This window comes from Ornithorhynchus anatinus, chromosome 7 (genome assembly GCF_004115215.2).
Source record: "Ornithorhynchus anatinus isolate Pmale09 chromosome 7, mOrnAna1.pri.v4, whole genome shotgun sequence".
In the NCBI taxonomy this organism is placed as follows: Eukaryota; Metazoa; Chordata; class Mammalia; order Monotremata; family Ornithorhynchidae; genus Ornithorhynchus; species Ornithorhynchus anatinus.
This window is the reverse complement of record NC_041734.1, coordinates 465884-480936: the sequence shown is the minus strand read 5'-3', so window position 1 is coordinate 480936 and position 15053 is coordinate 465884. Positions and strand designations below refer to the sequence as shown.

At 63.0% G+C, this 15053-nt stretch overlaps 1 protein-coding gene across 3 annotated transcripts; it reads right to left on the bottom strand.

Moving 5' to 3' along the window:
• Positions 1–1898: 1898 nt before the first annotated feature.
• TPD52 (tumor protein D52) lies at positions 1899–15018 on the bottom strand. 3 transcript variants are annotated; one of them, XM_029068817.2, is made up of 8 exons: positions 14820–15018; positions 9326–9441; positions 8831–8979; positions 8256–8357; positions 7440–7466; positions 6435–6476; positions 3037–3085; positions 1899–2214 (listed from the first exon to the last, which is right to left on the bottom strand). In XM_029068817.2, the coding sequence occupies exons 1-8, from the start codon at positions 14848–14850 to the stop codon at positions 2095–2097; spliced, it is 636 nt and encodes a 211-aa protein (XP_028924650.1). In that variant the 5' UTR covers positions 14851–15018; the 3' UTR covers positions 1899–2094. The 3 variants fall into 3 exon arrangements, with proteins under 3 accessions (XP_028924650.1, XP_028924651.1, XP_028924653.1); XM_029068818.2 differs by lacking the exon at positions 7440–7466; XM_029068820.2 differs by lacking the exons at positions 6435–6476; positions 7440–7466 and having other exon boundaries at positions 14820–15016.
• Between the last annotated feature and the right edge of the window lie 35 nt (positions 15019–15053).

The following is a 15053-nucleotide window of genomic DNA, read 5'->3' as shown; positions in this document are numbered from 1 at the left end:
TTTTCCACTGAGCCACGCTGCTTCTCCAATTAATTAATGGTGGTATTCGTTAGGCGCTTACTGCGTGCCAAGCAAGCAGCGTGGCTCAGTGGAACGAGCACGGGCTTTGGAGTCAGAGTTCATGGGTTCGAATCCCAGCTCGGCCACTTAGCTGTGTGACTTTGGGCAAGTCACTTAACTTCTCTGTGCCTCAGTCACCTCATCTGTAAAATGGGGATTAAGACTGTGAGCCCCACGTGGGACAACCCGATTCCCCCGTGTCTACCCCAGCGCTTAGAACAGTGCTCGGCACATAGTAAGCGCTTAATAAATACCATTTTTCTTTCTTCTTCTTCTTCTAAGCTCTGGGGGGGGGGCAGGATGCAAGGTCATCAGGTTGTCCCCCGTGGGGCTCACAGGCTTTTGCTGTGCACATAGTAAGCACTCAATAAATACTACTGAATGAATGAATGAATGAATAATAGTAATAATGTTGGTAATTGTTAAGCGCTTACTATGTGCAGAGCACTGTTCTAAGCACTGGGGTGGATACAGGGTGATCAGGCCCAGTCCCACGTGGGGCTCCCGGTCTTCATTCCCATTTGACAGATGAGGGAACTGAGGCCCAGAGACGTGAAGCGGTCTGCCCCAGGTCACACAGCTGACAAGCGGCGGAGCTGGGATTAGAACCCAGGTCCTCTGACTCCCAAACCCGGGCTCTTCCCACTAAGTCACGCTGCTTCTCTCTTGATTATCAGCCATCGCTGCTTCCCTGTGAACTCGAAGTGGGGGAGTGTGTCTGTCCATCAGTCAGGCTGCCTATTAGCACAGCCTCCCAGGTGCTTAATAATAATTATTGTGGCATTTAAGCGCTTACTATGTGCCAAGCACAGTTCTCAGCGCGGGGGCAGGTAGGACGTAATCAAGTTGGACACAGTCCTTGCCCCTCATGGGGCTCGCAATTTGATGCCCATTTTGCAGATGAAGTAACGGAGACGCAGAGAAGTTAAGCGACTCGCCCGAGGTCGTACGGCATACGTGTGGCAGAGCTGGGATTAGAACCCACCACCGCTGACTCCCAGGCCTGTGCGCTTTCCACTAGGGCATGCTGCTTGCTCTGCTTGATTCATTCATTCAGTAGTATTTATTGAGCGCTTACTATGTGCAGAGCACTGGACTAAGCGCTTGGAATGGACAAGTCGGTAACAGATAGAGACGGTCCCTGCCCTTTGACGGGCTTACGGTCTAATCGGGGGAGTACTCTGCAGCCTGTAGGCGCTCACACGATAGCGGAGCACTGTTTCTGAGTGGAAAGCGTCCGGCCCGGGCGTCAGCGGCTTTGGGTTCTCATCTTGTCTCTGCCACTTGCCTGCTGTATAAGCTTGGGGAAGTTATTAACTTTTTCGTAACTCAGTTTCCTCTTCCGTAAAAAGGGACGCAATATCTGTCCTCCCCTTTTACTTGGCCCACAGACCTCACTGTGTGACAGAGACTGTTTCTGATCCGCTGAGCTTGTATTTACCCGGCCCTCGGTACGCAGCCTGACCCATATTAAGTGCTTAAATACCACAATTATTATCATCTTTCCCTTCTCCACCCCTAATTCTTCCTCACGTGGCCCCCAGCAGGACCATCGAGAGCCCGACTCCCCTTCTGTGAACTGTCCCTCAGTGTCCTACCACAGACCATCCAACAAGCCCAACTCGATCCATCTCTCACTCTCCCCTGCCACACAGCCCCTCCACCATCCTGACTGTCCCCTCTCCAAACCCTAATTCCTCTAACGACCCAAAGCCGGGGGTCCACAGAGGCCCCCGCAGCACTTCTCCGGACCCTTGCTTTCACTTGAGGCCGAGCCCCACGGCAGGACCCCTAGAACGTGTTTAACGGGTGTTGCCCCGCCAAGAAAACCACACAGACCAGGACCACACACCACTCTTTAATGTCCAGGAGAATCAAACCCACACACACAAGCTGCTTCGTGGCGTGAACATCGAGCGGAATGAAAGCGCGCGGTCCGGTCCGGTGAAGCTCCCGCCCGAGGCCCTGCCCCGATGCGGTGGGCGGCGTCCGGCGGCGAGGCAGGAGCCGGCGGGACGGGGGCAGGGCGGGGGTTCACTGGCCCTCCCGGGGCTGCTCGGGGACGGGCTCGGGAGGCGGGGCGCTGGCGTTGGCCGTGGAGTTCAAGACTTCTCCGAAGTCTCCTCCGCCGGGCTTGGGGCCCCCGACCTTCGACTTGAGAAGGACAGAGAGGTCGGACCCTCCTCGACGCCCATCCCAGCGGTGGGGACCCCCGGGGAGCCCCCAGGTCCAGCCCCGTCCGCCCTCCGGGGGACCGCGGCAACGCCCGCCCGCCTCCCCCAGCGCAAACAAGCTCCCCCCCGGGGAAGCAGTGTGGTCTAGCGGAAAGAGCGTGGGCCCAGGAGTCGGCGGACCTGGGTCACAATGTCAGCTCCGCCACTTTTCGGTTGCGTGACCTTGGGCAATTCACTTAACTCCTCTGGACCTCTGTTTCCTCATCTGTATTCAGTCCACCGTATTTATCGAGTGCCTACTGTGTGCAGAGCACCGTACCAAGTGCCTAAACGGGGAGTAAACCCCTAATCTCTCCTACTAAGACCATGAGGCTCATGTGGACAGAGGCAATGTCGAACCTGATTATCTTGTATCTCTTCTAGCATTGAGTATACTGCTTGGCATAGAGTCGGCTCTTAAGTACCATAAAAAAAAAAAGCCATAAGGGAAAGGAGTTCTACACTGTGAGCCTGTTGTTGCGTAGGGATTGTCTCTATCTGTTGCTAAATTGTCCTCTCCAAGTGCTTATTACAGCGCTCTGCGCACCGTAAGCGCTCAGGAAATACGATCGATTGAATGAATGAATGCCTTTCCTGGGGAGAATACGCCGTCTGGGGTCTGCGGTCGGGACCGGCGGCCCGGAGATGCCCTGTTTGGGTCTCTCTTTCCATCATCTCCACGGCCGCCGGCCCCTGGTCTTTCCCCTGGGACGCCTCCCAGGCCCCAGGGAAGGGCCCAAGTTTCACCCTGGGGTTTGCTTACCTTCAAGGTTTCCACCTTTTCTTCAAAGGATTTGAAAGTAGGAGAGTTCCTGGAGGAAGAGGGGAAAGCAAGGGGTGAGCTTTGGGGAGAGAAGCAGCGTGGCCTGGTGGAGAGAGCACGGGCCCGGCTGGGGGCCACAAGGACCTCGGTTCCAATCCTGGTTCTGCCACTTGTACACTGTGTGACACTGGGCCAGTCGTGTCACCTCTCTGGGCCTCAGTCACCTTATCGATAAAATGGGGATTAAGACTGTGAACCACGTGGGACTGGGACTGTCTCCGACCCGATTAGCTTCCATCTATCCTAGCGCCTAGTATTCATTCAATAGTATTTATTGAGCGCTTATTATGTGCAGAGCATTGTACTAAGCGCTTGGAATGAACAAGTCGGCAACAGATAGAGACGGTCCCCGCCGTTCGACCGGGCGCACGGTCTGATCGGGGGAGACGGACGGACGAGCACGATGGCGATAAACAGAGTCGAGGGGAAGAACATCTCGTAAAAACCGATGGCGACTAAATAGAATCGGGGCGATGTACATTTCATTAACAAAATAAATAGGGTAGTGGAAATATATACAGTTACAACGTACAATGCCGGCATATAGTAAGCACTTAAAAAATGCCATCAAAGAAAGAAAAAAGAAAAGACCAGAATAGAGATGTGGCTCTCAGTGGAAGAGCAGTTATTCAACGGTCTAGTCCGGTGCCCGCTGGCTCCTAGGCGCATACTAGGGCGACTGGCCGGACACGAGGCTGGCTATTTACCACTTCACACTCTGTGAGCCCGTTATTGGGCAGGGGTCGTCTCTCTCTCTGTTGCCGAAATGCACATTCCAAGCGCTTGGTACAGTGCCCTGCGCATAGTAAGCGCTCAATAAATACTATTGAATGAATGAATGGGCCACAGTGAAGCCCTTTCAGGCCCCGCCTGCCGTGTGACCCTGGGCAACCCGGTTCACTTTGCTGGGCCTCAGTTACCCCATGGGTAAAATGAGGATTAAGAGTGAGAGCCTCATGTGGGATCAAACTGCATCTACTTCAGTGCTTAGAACAGTACCTGGCATATAGTACTGAGCTCCCCTTTTCCCTCTGCTCCCTCTACCCCGCCCTCACCTCTCCACAGCTAATCCCTCTTCTCCCCCCTCTCCCTCTGCTCCTCCCCCTCTCCCGTCCCATCCCCTCGGCACCGTACTCGTCCGCTCGACTGCACAGATCTTCGTCGCCCTATTTATTCTGCCAATGAGATGTACCGTCGCCCCGATTCTATTTATTTGCTATTGTTTTAATGAGATGCCCTTCCCTTCGATTCTGTTTATTGCCATCGTTCTCGTCTGTCCGTCTCCCCCGATTCGACTGTAAGCCCGTCAGAGGGCAGGGACCGTCTCTGTTCCCGATTTTTACATTCCAAGCGCTCAGTACGGTGCTCTGCACATAGTAAGCGCTCAGTAAATACTATTGAATGAGTGAGTGAATATAGTAAGCGCTTAGCAAGGATTAGCTCAGGTGTGACTTGCTCCTGACCCTTCAAGCATCCTATTACTGAAGCAGGAATTCACGCCGCATCTCCTTTCCTTCTTCCTCGTAATTTATCGTAGCGTCTGTCTCCCCCACAAGACCCTAAGCTCCTAGCGTGGCTCGGTGGAAAGAGCTTGGGCTTCGGAGTCAGAGGTCATGGGTTCGACTCCCGGCTCTGCCACTCGTCAGCTGTGTGACTGAGGGCGAGTCACTTCACTTCTCTGGGCCTCAGTGACCTCATCTGGAAAATGGGGATTACCCGTGAGCCTCACGTGGGACCACCCGATGACCCCGGATCTCCCCCAGCGCTTAGAACAGTGCTCTGCACATAGTAAGCGCTTAACAGATACCAACAGTATTACTAGAAGGCAGGCTTCGTGACTGCGAACTCCACCGCACCCTCCCCAGGGCTAAGGTCGGCGCTCCGCACGCAGACCGTAAACTCCGTGACAGCAGAGATTGTGTCTACTGACTCTCTTGTCCTCTCTCAAGTGCTCAGCGCAGTGCTCTGCACAGAGTAGACCGTAAACCCCTGGAGAGCAGAGATTGTGTCTACTAGCTTTACGGTCCCCTCCCAGTGCTCGGTGCTTAAATACTATTGATGAATAAATCGCACCCCTGTTGTGTAAAGGGCAGCTGGTTCTCGACATTTTCCTAAATTCGGGTCAGAGCCTGGACTCTTCAGAGCTGAAGGGGACGACGGAGGGCGAGCAAGCCCCCGTCATAGGAGAAGGCGGGGGGGCCTGGTGGAAAGAGCACTGGCCTAAGCGGCAGAGGATCCGGCTTCCAATCGGCCTTCTGTGATCTGGGGCGAGTCGTTTCTCCGGCTTAGTGGGCAGAGCGCGGGTTTGGGAGTCAGAAGGTCATGGGTTCTAATCCCAGCTCCGCCACTTAATCAGCTCTGTGACCCAAGGCAAGTCACTTCACTTCTCTGGGCCTCGGTTCCCTCATCTGTCAAATGGGGATTTGAGACGCTGAGCCCCACCTGGGACAGCGACTGCGTCCAACCCCATTTGCTTGGATCCATCCCAGCGCTTAGTTGAGTGCCCGGCACGCAGTAAGCACTTAACAAGTATTATTATTATTATTATTCTCTGTGCCCCAGTTTCCTCATCTGTCAAATGAAAATTCAGTGCTTTTTCTTTTTTTTTGGTATTTAATCCCCATTTTACAGTTCAGGAAACTGAGGCACGGAGCAGTGACTGGCCCAAGGTCACCCAGCAAGCATTTACCAGAGCTGGGATTAGAACCCAGGTCCTTCTGACTCCCAGGACCATGTTCTTTCTACTTGGGCCACGCCGCTTCCCCTTTCTAAACTGGGATCTTCATGTGGAACAAGGATCGCGACCTGATTTAGTCGTCTCTACCCCGGCGCTCGAGCCAGCGGCAGCGCTTGACACACGGTAAGTGTTTAACGAATGCCATTATTTAATAATTATCATCAAGACCCCATAACTGTCACTCGGGCGAAAGGTCCCAGGTCCAGAGACCACTATCGGCCGAGGCCCACCCAGGGTCGGCTTCCCGGCCCCCCCGGCGGCCCCCGGCGCCGCGGCCGCCACTGGCAAACGCTGCGGCGGCAGTGTCGGGCTGAAGACAGCGCCCCTGAGGTGGGGTTTTGCAGGAGGGGCTCCCGTGAGTTCATGCAGGGGGTCACGCGGGGCTGGGGGTCCCGCGGAGGCCGGGTCCGATCTGATGGCCCGCTTCCCCCTCCCAGCACAGAGTGAGCACCGAATGGGCCGTCGCCATTCAGTAAAGACCGACAGGGACGTCCGAGCCTGCCGGGGGCCTCTCCGGCCTCCCGCTCCCCCGGAGCGGGCGAGCTGGAGCCGGGCCCGAGCCTGGAGTCCGACTGGCCGACGACGACGCGGCTCGGCTTACCTCATGGCGGGCATGCTAATTGAGTGCTGGATGGAGCGGATGCTGGGGCGCAGCGTGAAGGAAAGACAGAAACGCCATTAGCTCGGCACTAGACCGGAAACTCCTCGAGGGCAGGGATTGCGTCTACCAAATCTAACGGATTAACCTATCGTGCCAAGCGCTCGGTACAGTGTGCCGCGGACAGTGAGTGCCACGATGGATGGACGGGTCGTAAAACCCTGCCCGTTTTCCCGGAAATGTGGGCCGGCCGGTGGGGAAGTCCACGCCGATCCCGGGGCCGCCCTCCCAGGCCCGCATCGGGCCGCAGTCCGGTTTGTCCCCCCCTCCGGGGCGCTCCCGGGCCGGGAATCGATTCCCCGTCGGGCGATGCCAAGTCAAACGGGGCACCGGATCGGCACCGAGGACCCGTGGTGAGCCGGCGGGGACTCGGGGCCGGTTGCTTCCCGGGGAACCGCCTCGGCGACCCCTCGTCCTGCCCGCCCCAAGATCCGGCTCCCGCTCCCCTCCCCGCGGCGACCCGCTGAACCTAACAAGGTAGGAAACCGCCCCTTCCCAGACGACCTCCACTGCGCCGGGACCTTTTCCAGCCCGTCTGAACCACCCGCTTATCCGGGGATGGGTAGACCAGGGAGGGTCGGGGATCCTGGCGAGGCCGCGAGTCCCCATTCAACGCCCTGGACCCACCCCGCCTGTCCTCGGGGGCCGGGGCCTCCCACCTCCCGGACCGTGCCTTTGAGTCGTCCCTCTCCCCCCGACCCGGGACCCCGAGGGACGCGGAGCGGAGCAGAGCACCAGAGCGCTGCTGGGGGCCAGGCGGAGCGGGGGAGCGTCCGGGGCAGCGGGCCGTCCGGCTCCGCCCCACCCAGCGGGCATAAGCGCGATCCCTCCGGACCGGGGCGGGGCTCCAGCACCGGCTCGGCTCCGAGAGGGTAGGTTCCAGCTCTCTGGGGGCGGGGGAGCCTCGGGCCCTCCCTCGGGCCCCTCCGCCCGCCCGGCTCCGCTTACCTAAAGGACGGCGCCAAGGCCTGCGCCCTGCAGGGAGCCGCGGAAGCGTCAGGAGAGAAAGGAGGAAGCTGAGGTGACTGGCTCGGGCCCCACGGCCCCACGGCCCGGCCCGGGAAGGTCTCGCGTCACGAGACGTGAGAATGGGGGCCGGGGGGGGGGAGGGGGGGGCGCCTCGCCCTCTCGGGGCACCCCAAGGTGAAGGCCTTCAAACCACAGCCCAGGAGGCACTACCCGTAAAGATTCACGGCCCCCGCCCCCCGCCAAGCACAGACACCAGGAGACGCGGCCAACACTCGTGCACACTAATCACAGCCCGAAGCGGCCGGCCAAGCTCCCGGGGTGGGTGGCAGGGCCACGCAACGGGGCGGGCGGCGAGGCGGGTGGTGAGGGTCAGGATGGCAGGGCGGGTGATGAGATGGGCGGCGAGGGTCACGGGCGAGGGTGACGGACGGGGCCCGAAGGCAGATGGGAGATGCCAGCCGCCTGGCACCGAAGGACACCGAGCACCGGCGGCCTACTGCCCGAGCCCTCTCGGGCCGCGGGGGGCACGAATGGCGACGCCCGGGTCATCCGCGCTCAGAAGCGACCAGCACAGCACAGCCGGCCCGGCGTTCCCGACGCCGAGACCGTTTCCGTGGGAAAGTGGACGGTCCCAAGAGATGGCCCAGAACCGTTCCCGACGGCGAGGTCTCGCCCTCCGCGTGCCCGGGGGCCTGGCCATCGTCGGCCCAAAGAGGAAGGCCCCGGGCGCCGGGAACAGCACGAGCCACGGATTGCCGCCCCCGACCCCACGGCCGGTCGGCCGAGACCACGTACCTCACGTCTTCCAGCTTTTTGGTGATGACCGAACCGACGGACGAGAAGGCGGCCGAGGCCTTCTGTCCAGCTTGAGAGAGCGTTTCGGACGTCCTCTTGTACCTGAAGGTACCCGGGGAGAGGAGCGGGGCGGGTCAGTCTGCATCAGGCTCCCCTTCCGTCCGGGGCGACCGAAGGCAGCCCCCCGCCGACCCCCTCACCGGCCTAGATGAGCGGGCCTCGGGCCGTGGCCCCGACTGTGTCCCCCCAGCTTCCCTCCTTCCACGCTCCTGGACTCGAGGGTCCGGGCACAGCTCCCGTCCCCCGACCCTCCGTCCGGGCCCCGCCCCGTAGACGAGGCCGAGTGCCGGCTCTCGCCGGCCACTTTGGGTGTACCCGGAGAAGAGGACGCGGCACCCTGACCTCGTGCCCACGGGACCCGGACCCCCGTGAGGCGCCCCCCCACCCCCCACCCCGCCGGAGACCGGGCCGGGGGTGGGTGCGCTCTGTCCCAGGCCTGTGTGCGGGGAGCAGAGGGAGGGGGGCTCGGGGACGAGGCAGGGATCTCCCCCGACCCCACCGGGAAGGGGACGTACGCGGTGGTGGCGGTCACGTCCTGCCAGGCCTCGGAGAGGTTCTGCCGCAGCTCCTGCAGCGAGCTGACCCCCAGCTGCCTCTTGATGTCCGCCAGCCGCTTCTCCTTGGCCGCCAGCACCTGAGAGAGCGTCTGGATCTCCTCCTCCACCTGGCCGGGCGCAGTGGAAGTCAGCGGGGGTCAGGCCCCGGGCACCGGGGCAGAGAAGTTCGCGACCAGCCATCATGGCGGCAGCGGGGGAGACGCCATACGCCCCGGGACGCCCTCCCCCCAACAAGCCACGCTGTTTCCGCCGGGGCAGTAGGCCCCTACGAGAAGGTACCGTGACTGAGCCGGCGGGGCCGGACTCAGGGTCTGGATTCGGCCTTGTCTGACCGGCCCGGGACCCCCTCCCCCCAGTCCCCTGGGGTCGGGCTGGGCCGGGACGGAGGGCTGGGATGGGAACCGGGGGCCGGGCCGGGCCGGGTCGGGGGACCCGGACCCCGGGGCCCGTCACCTTGGCGAGTTCTTTCCTCAGCTCCTCCCGTTCCTGCTGCGACAGGGTCTCGCCGGTCCCGACGGAGGCAGCCGCGTCTTCTCCCTCCTCCAGCAGCGATTCGTCCCTCAACAGGTCTGGGGGTGGGGACGGGGGGGGTCAGGGGGTCGGACGCGGGGCGAGGGTCCGGCCGAGAGGGGCGGCGATGCCGCCTACCCCCCTTCCCCGCCCCGAGCCACCCCGGGCTCCTCCTCAACGACCAGGGCGTCGGTCTGGCAGGGGTGGGGAGGGCGATCCCGGGAAGGGGCACCTGCCGGGGAAGCCTGGAGTGGTGAGGGGCGGGGGGCCGGAACGTCCGAGGGGCAGGACGAGGCAGGCCAGAGCTCGGGGGCGGCTAGTCGGCCTCCGTCCTGCTCGGTGGAAGCGGGGAAGGGAGGAAGGGGCTGCCCTGACCGGTGAGCCTCTCTGGGCTGCGGCGTCCACCCCCCGCCCCCCCCCCCCCGGGGACTCCCGCTCCTCCCCCCACCCCCCGGCGGCAGCCATCCCGCCGCCCCTCGGGAGCCGCCCTCCCCCGCCGCTTCCTGGGCAGTAGGAGGAGAGTGGAAGCCCGTGGACTTCGGCCTCGGCGGCCCCTGGGAGGAGGGGGACCCTTCCCGGCCTCCGGCAAGGTCGAGCTCTCCCGGGCCGGAGCCGAGGCCGCGAGAGTCGAGTCCTCCCAGGCGGGAGCCGAGGCCTCGAGGTTTGCCAGCTCGGCGCCGGCCGGAGTCCGGCCCGAAACCCGACGCCCTCGACTCGTCCCTCTCCATCCCAGACTCTCCCCTTTCCCTCCCCGACTCCCCCAGAGTGACGAGGCACGGGACGCTCGCCCCCCTCCCGGGCCAGAAATCCAGCACCCCCTCGGCCCCGGAGACGGGGCGGGCCGGGGTAGGAGGTCAGCTGGGGGCAGAGGATGGAAAGGGTGTTTCTACTGCAGCAGGAGGGATCGTGGCGGGACGCGAGGCAGAGCCACCCCGACGGTCAGGAGGGCAGATCCAGGAATGGGCTGCCCGGGGAGGGGTGGGGATCTAGTGGAAAGGGCCCGGGCTTGGGCGTCAGAGGTCGTGGGTTCTAATCTCCGCTCCGCCACTCGTCAGCTGTGTGGCTTAACTTTTCCGTGCCTCGGTTCCCTCATCTGTAAAACGGGGCACTAAGACCGTGAGCCCCCACGTGGGACACTTCGGATCTACCCCGGGGCTTAGTACGGTGCTTGGCCCCTAGTAATCGCTTAACGAATACCATCATTTTTATTTTATTAAGCGCAGACGCTGCTGCCCGGAGGCAGGGGGCTGGACCGGTTGGCCCCTGGGATCGATTCCACAGCCAACGGCCCCACCTGGCCAAGGGTCGCCGGGGCCCGTGGAGGCTGCGGGGGGGTGGCACCCACCGCGCCCCCTACGGGTCCCGCAAGCCCAGAGGGGGAGCCCGGAGGGGGAGGGGAGACATCCCGGCGGCGGGACGGCCGGCGGCGGCCGGGCCGGTCCGGCCGGTTCCTCCACTGCCACCGGTCTCCGGGTGGGTGGGAGGGACGGGCGGGGGCGGCGGCAGAGCCGTCGCGGAGACCCTGGGCCGGCCCCGCCGGCCCTCCCCGTCCCCCCGCCCTCCGAGCCCGCCGCACGCCCTCCCCTGAGCCAGCCCGGGGTCGGGGCAGGTGCCCGTCAGCCGGGAGGCCCGGGGTCCCTCCCGCGTCGGCCCGCGCCTCCCCCACGCCCAGCCTCCGCTCCCAGGCCTCTACCGGGCCGGCCGGCGGGCGGTCTGGGCGAGAGTCTCACGGGGGCTTGGGGACGCAGATGGAAGGGCGGGTCGACGGCGGGGGGAGCCTGCCGGTGCCCCGGGTGGACAGATGGACGGCACACCCGCCCTCCCCCTCGCCCGCCGTGCCACGGCCGGGGACCAGGCAGCCCCGCGGTGCCCCGACGCCAGGCCTCGGCCTCCCCCGACCCGCACTCGGCGGGAACGGGGAAGGGGCCGGGGAGGGAGCCGTCTAGGCCGGTCCCGGCCACGATCCCTGCCCCGGCCCCGGCCCGCTGTCGCTCGGAAACCCCCGGAGCCTCCGGCCGCTCTTGCCAAAAGTCCCAGCGGCGCCCGGGCGAGGACCTTGGGTGAAGCTGGAAAGGCTGGCCCGGAAAATGCCAGGGAACGGCCCTGTAAGGCCACCGAATCCGGCCCCGGTGGTGACCCCGAGGGCCCCGGCCGATCCCCGTGCTCTGCCTGGCCTGGGGCGGACCCTCCGAGAGCAAGGAAGAGTCCCGGATCTTCCATCTCCAGCCAAACCTCGGCCTTCGCCGGGTCCCGGGACGATTTCCGGGAAGAGGCCTGGGCCCGTGGGCTCTTCCTTGAGAAGACGTTGCAAGGGGACAGCGCGGTGGCGGTCACCGAGCCTCCGTTCGAGCCCGGGTCCCGACCGCGGCGCCGCGGCGGCCGGCGCGGGGCCGCGGGGCCGCGGCGGCAAGCGCGATGACGGCATCGGTTAAGCGGTAAGAGTAACGACGTCGTCGCTCGAGCTTTCATTACGGGCCGAGAACCGTACTAAGCCCCGGCCGGGGTAGATACAGGATGATGGGCCCCCGTCCCAGAGTCTGACGGAGAACAGGTATTTCACACCCATTTTACCAGTGAGGAAAGTGAGGCCCAGAGAAGTTAAGTGATTTACCCAAGGTCATACAGAAGGCAAGCGGGAGAACTGGGATTAGTGCTTTTTCCCTTAGGCCACGTCGCTTCCAGGGAGACACGGGGGCATATGGGCACAGGGAGGCGGCGTGTTCAGACCGCCTGGGCCCCCGCTGCACGTGCCCGGGCGCCACCCCTCCTATCAATATTTGCCGGCGTGGGCGAGGCCGGACTTACTGGCCGGCCACGAGAACCGCAAGACAGCGGGGGCCCGAGGGATGGGTTTCCTCCCCGCCGCCCCCCGGCCTCGGCGGCGCCTTCGGAGCCCCCGTCTGACCGGACCCCCGCCCACCAACCCCCCGGGACCCCACCGCGCACTCCGGCCCTGGGAAGCAGCCGGGACCAGCTGCTCATCACTCAGATCGATGAATGGAATGTATTGAGCGCTGCCGAGGGCGGGGCGCCGTACTAAGCGCTCGGGACAACACAACCCAATCGGCAGACACGTTCCCTTCCGCGGGTCTGGAAGCGGGAAGGGCCTGGTGGGGAAAGGGCTGGGCTGCGCGGGATGAGGTCACGTGGTCCAGGGGGCGAACCCTGCTGCCCCGGAACCCCGGACGGGTCCCTCTCAGCCTCAGTCTCCCCATCCCCGCCAGTGTGGGCACACAGCATGGCCCGGCGGGTAGAGCAGGGGCCCGGGAATCAGAAGATCATGGGTTCTAATCCCAGCTCTGCCACCGATGTGCTGTGTGACCTTGGAAAAGTCACTTCACTTCTCTGTGCCTCAATAACCTCTTCTGTAAAATGGTGATTGAGAACGTGAGCCCCGTGCGCGACAGGGACTGTGTCCAACCTGATCGACTTGTATGGCTCAGTGGAAAGAGCACGGGCTTGGCAGTCGGAGGTCATGGGTTCGAATCCCCCTTCTACCACTTGTCAGCTGTGTGACTGTGGGCAAGTCACTTAACTTCTCTGTGCCTCAGTGACCTCATCTGTAAAATGGGGATTAAGATTGTGAGCCTCACGTGGGGCAACCTGATGACCCTGTATCTCCCCCAGCGCTTAGAACAGTGCTCTGCACATAGTAAGCGCTTAACAAATACCAACATTAAGTACCATTATTACGAGAAGCAGCGTGGCTTAGCGGAAAGAGGCCGGGCTGGGGAGTCAGAGGTCGTGGGTTCTGATTCCGCTCCGTCACATCTGCTGTGTGATTTTGGGCGAGTCACTTCTCTGTGCCTCAGTGACCTCATCTGAAAACCGGGGGTATCTACCCCAGCGCTTAGAACAGCGCTTAACGGATATCGTAATTATTATTATTATCGCCGGGGGGACCGGGCGGCCCGACCGGCTCGATCTCAGCGGGCGCGGGGCAGAGGGGGGCGTGGCGTCGGTTGCCCGGACGAGGCCGCGCCTTGCCAAAGTCCATGGCGGAGGGACCCGCCCCTCCTCCCCACCCCCCCGCCAGACCCCCGACCCCTTTGGGAAGAGAAGGCGGAGGGTGTGGACTGGACGGTCTCCCCCGGTCGGGGCCGCCCCGGGACCCGGCCAGGTCCCTCTGTGGGCCGCCTCCACCGCCCGCCTGGCTACCTGTGAGCACGTGCCCCAGTTGTGGGCACACACGTGTTGACCCGTGCCAGGGCGGGTCCCGGGCGTGGGGGCTGGGCCCGTGCCCGCACAATAATAATGGCGATTGCTAAGCGCTTACTGTGTGCAAAGCACTAAGCGCTGGGGATGATACAAGGTGATCAGGTATTTTAATGAATAACGTCGGTATTTTTTAAGCACTTACTATGCGCAGAGCACCGTTCTACGCGCTGGGGGAGATACAGGGTAAGCAGCTTGTCCCACGTGGGGCTCACAGTCTTTCTTCATCCCCATTTTCCAGATGAGGTCACTGAGGCCCAGAGAAGCGAAGTGAGTCGCCCACGGTCACACAGCTGACAAGTGGCAGAGCGGGGATTCGAACCCATGACCCCTGACTCCTAAGATCGGGCTCTTCCCACTGAGCCACGCCGCATGTGACTTGGGAGCGCAGTGGGCCGAGAGAAGGAGCGTGGCCTAGACCGATCACCTTGTATCAGCTGCTTAGAACTGGGCTTGGCCCATCGTAAGCGCTTAAATACTATACTTATTATTATTAAGTCACCTCTTAATGCCTCAGTCTCCCCAACTGTCAAATGGGGATGAAGACGGTGAGCCCCACGTGGGGCGACCCGATCACCTTGTATCTAGCCCGGCGCTCGGAACGGGGCTTGGCCCATCGTAAGCGCTTAACAAATACTATATTATTAGTATTGAGCCGCCTCACCTCCCCGTGCCTCAGTCTCCCCAACTGTCAAATGGGGATGAAGACGGTGAGCCCCACGTGGGACGACCCGATCACCTTGTATCTAGCCCGGCGCTCGGAACGGGGCTTGGCCCATCGTAAGCGCTTAACAAATACTATATTATTATTATTATTGAGCCGCCTCACCTCCCCGTGCCTCAGTCTCCCCAACTGTCAAATGGGGATGAAGACGGTGAGCCCCACGTGGTGCTGGGCGCACAGTGAGCGCTTAGCACATACCGTCGTTCCTTACGGTGATTAAGCCGCGTCTCCTCCCCGTGCCTCAGTTTCCTCGTGCGGAGAAGGGGGAGGGGATGCGCTGAGCCCGGGGGAGGGGGAGCCTCCCTCCCTCCCGCTCCCGAGGGGGCTGCAGGCCTCCGTCCGGCCTGCCCCCGCCGGACCGGGAGCCGTCCGGGCCCCGGGCCCAGCTCCGGCCATCACACAAGAGGCCGAGCGGGCCCGGAGCCTCACCGCCCCGCCCCGCCCCGCCCCGCCGGACCCGGACGGACGGACGGACGGACATCCAACGGCCCCGCTCACCTCGACCGTCAACGCCGCCGCCACCGTCCATGGCCTCGCACCGCCCGCCTCCGGCCCGGCCCGGCCCTGTCCTCTCGTCTCCTCTCCTGTGCGGTCCTGTGCGGTGCGCTCGGGTCCGGTCCCACCGGCTCCTGCCCGGCCCGGGCCTCAGGTGCAGCTGCGCCGCCCAAGCTTCCGTCTCCAGCTCCGCCCCGGACCTCCAGGCCCCGCCCCCTCCCCTTAGGGCCCGCCCCC